Source organism: Micromys minutus, assembly GCF_963924665.1.
Source record: "Micromys minutus genome assembly, chromosome: 4".
Taxonomy (NCBI): domain Eukaryota; kingdom Metazoa; phylum Chordata; class Mammalia; order Rodentia; family Muridae; genus Micromys; species Micromys minutus.
The window spans coordinates 27238964-27247638 of NC_137973.1; the positions used below are offsets into that span (position 1 = coordinate 27238964).

At 41.7% G+C, this 8675-nt stretch overlaps 1 protein-coding gene across 1 annotated transcript; it reads left to right on the plus strand.

Annotated features, from left to right (window-relative positions):
* Positions 1-205: 205 nt before the first annotated feature.
* S100A8 (S100 calcium binding protein A8) lies at positions 206-1201 on the plus strand (the record flags this gene model as incomplete). The annotated part of the gene is made up of 3 exons (XM_080915712.1): positions 206-280; positions 739-902; positions 1073-1201. Exons 2-3 carry the CDS (start codon positions 762-764, stop codon positions 1199-1201), a joined length of 270 nt encoding a protein of 89 aa, XP_080771838.1. The 5' UTR covers positions 206-280; positions 739-761.
* Between the last annotated feature and the right edge of the window lie 7474 nt (positions 1202-8675).

Consider the following 8675-nt stretch of genomic DNA (forward strand, 5'->3'; position numbering starts at 1 on the left):
TTATGCCATGCCCCATCCTGATTCTTCCTGATGTGTTCTCTTGTCTGGTTAATGTCTTCCCTGTTCCAACACTCCCACTTCCTCAGACTCAGAAATGCTCCCTGTTCTCAGTGATTGCCACATGGGCTGGGTTAGGAAATAGAGGCTGTGGCAACTCTGGAAGGGAAGAACGCGGTCTTCATAGCCTGAGCCTGTGGGCTGCTGGCCAAGCTTTCCTCTATAAAAGCAGCTGGCACTTAGCTTCACACATCCCTTGTCAGCTCCGTCTTCAGGACATCGTGTAAGTAGGGCTGTATGTGTCTGTCTCGCACTGTAAGTTTTTCTTAGGGAGGGCTGGGTAGAGTAGCCTCCTCTGAGAGGTCAAGAAAGCTTGGGGGAGGACTGCAGGCACTGATCAAATGCTTGAGGATAAAGAAAGTGGGAAGGTGTGGAGCCTTCTAGCCGTGTTTAGTAGAAGAAGGCAGGGAGTGTTTAGTGTTTAGTTTGCTGTACTTGTGTGTGTGTGTGTATGTGTGTGTGTGTGTGTGTGTGTGTGTGTGTGTGTGTACTAAAGTCCCTCCAATGCTCTATCCTACCCCTTCCCATTAGAGATAGAGCCATTTTCTGAGCTTAGCTATCTGAGTGGCACAGGCCAGGTCAAAGCTTGTTCTTGGGTCACAAACCTTCTGAATGTCCACTCAATTGTCACCCTGCCACAAGTAACTACAGCTCTCATCCCTCTGAGACTGTTCCTTTCAGGTGAAAGGAAATCTTCAGCAACAATGCAGTCTGAATTGGAGAAGGCCTTGACCAGCGTCATTGGGGTCTACCACAATTATTCTGGTTTGAAAGGGAACCACCATGCTCTCTACAAGGACGACTTCAGGAAAATGGTCACTACTGAGTGTCCTCAGTTTGTGCAGGTGAGGAAGTGCTGCATTCTCAGGGGGGGGGGGTCTTTAATGGTGCTGGGATGGCTGGTCCTCAGTGCTGCTTTCTGCAGTTAACCAGTATTTACCCACAGATAGTCCTTGATTACTTTTCTCAGATATATTTACAGTCTGAACTCCCCCACCCCCATTCTTCCTTACAGAATAAAAACATTGAAAACTTGTTCAAAGAGTTGGACGTCAATAGTGACAATGCAATTAACTTCGAGGAGTACCTTGTGATGGTGATAAAGGTGGGAGTGGCAGCTCATAAGGACAGCCACAAGGAGTAGCAGAGCTTCTGGCCTAGGGCTGGGCCCCTGGACATGTCTACAGAATAAAGTTGTCATATCTCAGATCTGTTTGAGTCTCTTGCCTTTCCTGGGGGTGAAGAAAGGGATGGAAAAGCAGTAAGAAGAAACTTACCTTGTTTTGGCCCTTACTGCTCTCCATGGTCTAGGTCTTTCCCATGGCGGCTCCGTCAATCTCCAGACTTTTCTCACTCTCTCCAGGCCTCTGAACTTTGAGCCAATAGTTCTAGGATTTAAGGATCTTCCAAAGTCTGTAACTTAGACTTGATAGTTTTACTGGCTTATCCTGAATTGGAGATTTGGAAACAGAATTCTTGGCAAACTGATGCTGTGTACATAACTTAGTTTCTAGCTAAATGTCTTAGATGTGACTTTTTGGAAACTAGTAGGATAGGTATGAAGGGTGTATATATGAGGGAGGAGGAGAGAGGAAAGGGAGGGAGGGAGGGAGAGAGAGGTCTGATTTTCTGTCTAGGGGTAGGTGGATGGTTTTTAGTCCGTAAGCACTAGAGGAGCACATCTGGTCCCATATCTTAGTGATCTTTCCATTTTCACTCCAAACTTCCAACTCAGTTAAATGACACAGGAAAGAGTAGATAGGACAATGCATTCATAAAGCTCAAAGGACAGCCATGGTCATCTGTGAACTGTATTAACTTTCCCATCATTACATCTATGGGCTTTCCTAGGGACTAGTAAAATGAGAAACTCAGAGACCTTTCACCAGAGCTTCACCATTGAACTGAATTTCCTTTTTTAATTAAAAAATGATTGGTATTTTTTAAATAAAAAATTAAAATTTTATATGTGTCTTATATTTATATCATTCCCATCTTCCATTGCCACCTCTCAACCTCCTCCCCGTCATTCCTTTCAATTGCCTCTCAAATCCATGGTCTCTTTTTTTAAAATTATAATTGTTACATATAGTTGTAAGAATAAACATATAAATACAACTTGATGAATTCAATTAGGATCGTTCATGTATATGTTTTTAGGGCTGACCTCTTGGTAGTAGATAACCACTTAGAGATGGCTCATCCTTGATGAAGACTGATTCACCCCTCAGCACTTACTAATTGCCTATAGATCTTCATCTATGGATGGGGCCCTATTCTCCCATTTATGTTGTCATTTCAATTGGTGTCAGAATTGTTCAGGTCTTGTTTAGGCAGCCATATTGTTGATATTTCATGGGGGCAGCTTCCCTGTCATATATAGAAGACACGATTTCACAGATGACCTTTTAGTCCTCCAGCTCTTAACAGTATTTGTGAACCTTTTTCTGTGATATTCTATGAGCCTTTTGCGTAGGGGCTGTGCTACAGATGTACCATTTGATGCTGGGTACCCCTACAGCATTTATTCTCTGTATGCATTTTGACTACTTATGACTTCTGTAATGTTCTCTGTCTGCTGCAAACATAAGCTTCTTTATTGAGCAGAGATAAGAGCTACACTTATCCGTGGGTAGAGGGATAAGCATCTAGAATATATTTAGAAATAATTTTGGCTTTAGGAAAATGGCAGTCGTAGGCTGTCCTCTAGGGTCTATAATCTTATCATCCACAAGTAGATGGTGAAGATTACAATACAGGATGGATTCCCTCCAATTGAGTGGACCAGTAGATGGTTGTTACTTACTGACAAGATTAAAAAGTGCCCCTATTGCACCTTTGAGGGCATCTTACTATACTGGTCACTGCTGTGGTTCACAGGTCTCACATATGGTTAGGACTACTGCTTGCTTTCCTCCTTTGTCAGCTATCACAGTGCCTTCCCATACCACGAAAGCTAATCTTCAGAGAGGAGGCTTATAGGTCAGACTCAGATTGATTCATCTTATGTCTGAAGTGTGTGGTGTCTTCGGAAATAGGGATTTACCTTCAAATTCTAGGAGACATCCAAGGGCAACAGCAACACTGACTGTATGTTGTTTTGGAATGGAGTTTTCTTGGACTTCCATGATCCAATAACTCTAAAGGAAGGAGCTTAGTTAGGGTTTCTATTGCTGTGATAAGACACCACAAACAAAAGCAACTTGGAGAGGAAAGGGTTGCTTATACTTTAAGGTAAGAGTCCATCACTGATAGGGTAGTGATCTAGTGGCAGAAACTGATACAGAGGTCACAGAGGACCACAGAGGAGGAGTGCTGCTTACTAGCTTGTTTCTCATATCTTGCCCAGTCTTCTTTATCCCATCCAGGACCACCAGCTGAGGGATGGCACTGCTTACACTGAGTTCTGCCCTTCCACATCAATCAACTACTAATAAAGTGGGCCACTAGCTCGTCCTCGGACTAATTGGTGGGGGAATTTTCTCAATTTGTGGTTTCTTCTTCTCAAATAACTCTAGTTTTGTGTTAAGTTGACATAAAGCTAGCCAGGACAACCCACCCCTTGTCAATTCAACACTCAAACATATGACTGTTAAACTATAACTATTTCTTTCTTGTTCGTCCCCAAGATCTCATATTAATGCTAATATTACAATGCAAAACATTAATAAAATTAAAATCCCTATGGTCTTTAGTCTTTATAAATCATCTGAAGTCCTTTTCAATTTCCAAAACCTCTCAAAAATATCCAGAGTCTCTCTAAAACTTTAAAGTTTTTAACCGTGGGCTCTTATAAAAAAATAACAACAAAACAAACTTCCAGAAAAAGAACTAAGGCACAGTTGCAATCAAATAAGAGCAAGGCCCAAATCCAACAGTGTAAAAATATTCACTTCTTAATGTCTGGGATCCACTCACCCACTGGGCTCCAAAGGGCCTGGGTTACTTCTCTGGCTCTGCCCTCTGTAGCAGGCACAGCTTGCCTCCTAGACTTAGGCTGGCTAAACTTGATGCTTGTCCCATAGTGCTGCCCTATCCAAAGTGTTGGGGTATCTATCACATGAGGCTGTACCTTCATCGACAACCATTTGATAGTTCTCTTAAGGAATTATGACCCTACCACGCAGGGCCAAGTCTCAATTTCTTTCTCTGGTCCCTTTAATCCTGGGGCTTCTACTTCAACTGATGCTGCACATTCACCAGTGGCTTCTCACAGTGTCACTTCACATGTTCAAAACAAGCACCAACTGGGACGTTCTTACACACGACCAAGTTTAGCTGCCAGCATAAGTTATAATGTAGGCTCCACATGGACAGCAGTTTGAGTGTTGAGTCTAAGAGAACACTGCCCAAAAGATTTCATATCAGTAATTTTGCATCAGTAATGCTGATCTTCCTCTTTCTTTCTTTCTTTCTTTCTTTCTTTCTTTCTTTCTTTCTTTCTTTCTTTCTTTCTTTCTTTCTCTTTCTTTCTCTTTCTTTCTTTCTTTCTCTCTCTCTCTCTCTCTCTCTCTCTCTCTCTCTTTCTTTCTTTTTCTTTCTTCCCTCACTCCTTTTCTTTTTTCTTTTTTGTCTTTCTTTCCTTCTTTTTCTTAAAACAGATTTTATCTCAAGTTTTTTTTTTTTTTTTTTGTAAAAACAGCATAGGACACTAGTCATCTGCAATAGTGTGTAGGTGGGTGTGTCACAGCCGTCTGTCTGTCTTCAGATTTGCAGGATCCTTTTCTATGGGGTCTTCACAGGGGCCTGGGCACCTCTGAGGACCTGAGCTGGAGCTGAAACCTGGGCCTTAGCTGGAATTTTGGCCTCCGCCTTGATTTGAACCTTGGGCTTTGTTTGGCAGAGCCTACGACCCTTGGGTATGTAGTTTTGAATCCTCTTCTCAAGCTTGGGGTGAGTGATGAAAGTCAGATAGTTGAATTTGTGTCTCAGGCCCTTTTGGCATCTTAGATTTGATGGCCTCAGGCTTCACAAGGGCCTTGATGGCCTCTGCACGTGCGCTCACTGCCTTTGCATTGATGGCCTGCATCTTCTTCAGGTCTTTCTTGTTGTGCTTCTTGGCAAAGTGCATGTTCCTTAGAAACTTGGGGTCAACCCCCTTAAGAGATTCATATCTTTGTGACTGGGGTTTATTGATGCCGTTTCTGTGCCATTTGTTGAACTGGTTGTGTGTGGTGTGGTTCTTGGACTCAGTAATGTCTGCATGGTAACCCTCAGGGCCTGGAACTGGAAGAGAAAGAGAAAGACCCCTGATTTTTTTTAAAAAATCACAGCTAACCTCTCAGTCCCAGCTGATCAGCATCAATTGTTGCAGTAAAGCAAAGTTTTCATTTTAATCATCCTAAATTCAAAATATTTGAATGGTTCCAGAGGAGTTTTTAATGGACTCTCACATTTTTCTTTGAAACTTCACAAGCCTCTATCCTCTGCATTATGATCGGCATTGTTTTCTAAGTTCCCACAATAGCCCTTAAGCTCTGAACACCCAAACACTTTTCTAGTTTCAAATTCTAAGGTCCTTCTTCAATCTTCTCCAAAAAATGGCCAGGGTGTCACAGCAATACCCATGACCTGATACCAATTTCTCTTTTATTTAGGTTTCTGTTGTGGTGATAAAACTTCATGACCAAAAGACACTTAAGGAGAAAAAAGTTTATTTTATATTACAGTTTGTAGTTTATCATCCAGGGGAAGTCAGGGCAGGAACTCAAGGCAGGAACCAGGTGGCAAGGATGAAAGCAGAGGTTATGGAAGAATGCTGCTTACTTACTAGCTTTCTTCCCGTGGCCTACTCAACCGGTTTTCCTATACAATTCAGATCGCCAGCCCATGGGTAGCACCCGGTGGGCTGTGTTTTCCCACATCAATCACCGATCAAGAAAATGGCCCACAAGATTGCCCATAACACAGTTTGGTAGGGGTATTTTCTTAATTGTGGCTCCTTTTCCCCAAATGACTAGTTAGTGTGAAGTTGACACAAAACTAGCCTGCACAAGAGGGGTTTTTGTTATCTTTGTCTTTTTTTGGAGATCATCGTCACTTCAGGTGAAATAACTTCATTGACTGCATGTATTTCCTGGTTTTTTAGGTTACTTCAACTTATGCACTCATGTTATATAATTCAGTGGTAGGTACCATAAATGAGAGAACGCGTGGCATTTGTCTTTCTGGTTGTGGGTCTCTTCATTCAACATAATTGTTTCTAGTTACATGCACTTACCTGTAAAGTTGGTCTTTCTTTACGGTGGAAGAGTTTCCCATAGTGTGTATATAGCACATTTTCACCATCTATTAATCAGTTAAAGGACATTTAGGTAGTTTCCATTTTCTGGCTATTGTGATTAGAGAAGCAGTGAACGTGGCTGAGCAAGTAGACGTTGGGTAGGGTGTGGAGTCCTGTGGGCACAAGCTAAGGAGTAGTACAAAGATGGTAAAAGTCCTCATGCACACAGGTAGGCACTGGAGAAGCCAGGGAAGTTAAACACACAGACATTCTTCAAAGGGGGGAGACATTTTAACCTGCCTTCCTCCCAAAATTCTGGGACTAGATATAGTTTACAATCTGGTAATCCTTTGTTCTCTGATGAATCAGGTTTTACAAATATCTCCCATAATTTATGTTTTATGTGTCCCAGGCTTTCCTCCTCGCCCCCTGCAAAATCTTAAACATTATTATGAAGGCCATACAATTCATCCTTTTGAGAGATATCATTTGTACTTTACAACAGCTTAAGTGACTTCTCTGTTCTATCATGGCCAGGCTAAATTCTGACTCACACAGGCATTGTGTCTACCTCAGCCATTCTCCTTAGACCTTTATGTTGAACATTTTTTTCCTAAGTCAACAGAATTCATCTTTACAGAAGAAGTCATACAGAATTTTCAAAGAGCTTTAATGCAGACATGTCTTAAGCTTTGTTGTACTTACAGGACTGAGTTGTTATCAGAAAATCTTTTTCCAAAATTGTGCTGTGCTTAAATATGTCAAAAATAAATGAACTGATATTAGACTCTAGAAGTTTTGGCCCATCACCTGTTACCTAAGTCAGGCTGAACTGAGTTTCATCCTTGTCTCTTTGTGTATCATTTTCCTGTCATCCAGAAAGCCTTCAGGGACCTCCTTCCCTACCCACAGTGGTATAGCTGGGTTGATTGGAAGATATACTTTGAGCTTTGTGAAAACTATCACACTGTTTTCTGTAATGACACACCAGTTTGTAATCCCACCAACAGGGAAAGAGAATCCCCCCCACCCCCGCATCCTCACCAGCTTTGATTGTAAGTTGTTTTGTTGATCTTTGCATTCTTATCAGGGTAAGAGGAAATCTCAAAGTTGTTTTAATTTGCATTTCCCTAATTATTAAAGGATATCAAACACTTTTTGAGATATTTCTTAGCCATTTTAATTTTTTCTTTTGAAAATAATTTGTTTAGATCTATAGCCCATTTAAAAAATTTGGTCATTTGTTTTCTTAATTCTTTGTATATTTTGAATATTAACCCACTATCAGATATATAGCTGGCAAAAGTTCTCTATTCCATAGGCTTCCTCTTTACTTGATTGATTGTTTCTTCCAGGCTACATCAATGTGCAGCTAAATCAAGACCTGGGGTTTGGCGCAGTGCAGGTGAGACTGACCAGACTAGGGTTATATGCAGTGTGTTACCTGGAGTAAGTCTTGGAATTGGGAAGGGTACAGGAAGCCTAGGGTGTGAGAAAATCACCAGACTGTACCTGCCCACAGAATGAGTACCCTACTTAAAGCCTAGAGATGATATGGGCAGATTAATGTCAGGTAAGCTGACTAGACTGGGCGGGCACACAGAATGTATGACCAAGGTCAAGCCTGAGAGTTGGGAAAGACTAAAAGTATATTATTACTAATTATTATTTTCATTGTGTGTGTGTTAACATGCATGTAGATCACAGGTCAACTTTGTGGAGTCAGATCTCACCTTTCCATCTTCTAGCTTTATAAGAGTTCCAGGGATTGAGCTCAAGTTGTCAGTCTTGAACAGCAAGTACATTACCAGATGAGGCCTTGGTCTGGATTTCTGATTTGTGGCTTGGGAAACTTTGTATTGTCCTTTCTTGTGTGTTAGTGATGCTGACGATAGAAAACTGTTACTAGAACCATGAAACCAGTGTTGTTGACTTGGCCAGTGTCCGTGGTATACTTTAAGGTATCCCAGAAGTTGAACTGAGGAGAAATGCTGCATTTGGAATATATGGGTGTGTAATGTTTCTCCACAGCAGTCACCACATTCTCAAAAGTGTCAAAGATGGATCTGCATTAAAGCTGAAAACTTCAGTTGGATCCCCAGAGCCCATGTAAGCTGGAAGGAGAGAACAGACTCCTCATGGTTGTTTTCTGAATGCACACAGTGCACACTCAGCCACATACTCTCACGGTAACAATAATGCTACAAAGAGTGTCAACGACTTCAAAAGTTGGAGAAGAGTAACCCTAGCTGTAGTGCAAAGCGGATCACTGCTGTGGGTTGTATTTTGGATAGGCGGGTAGAGCCTTTGGGAAGAACTTGTGTTTCCAAGGGTAGAATCTGTTTCTACCATCTGCCCACAGCCCGTCATGATCTTACTCTAGAAGCTTAAGATG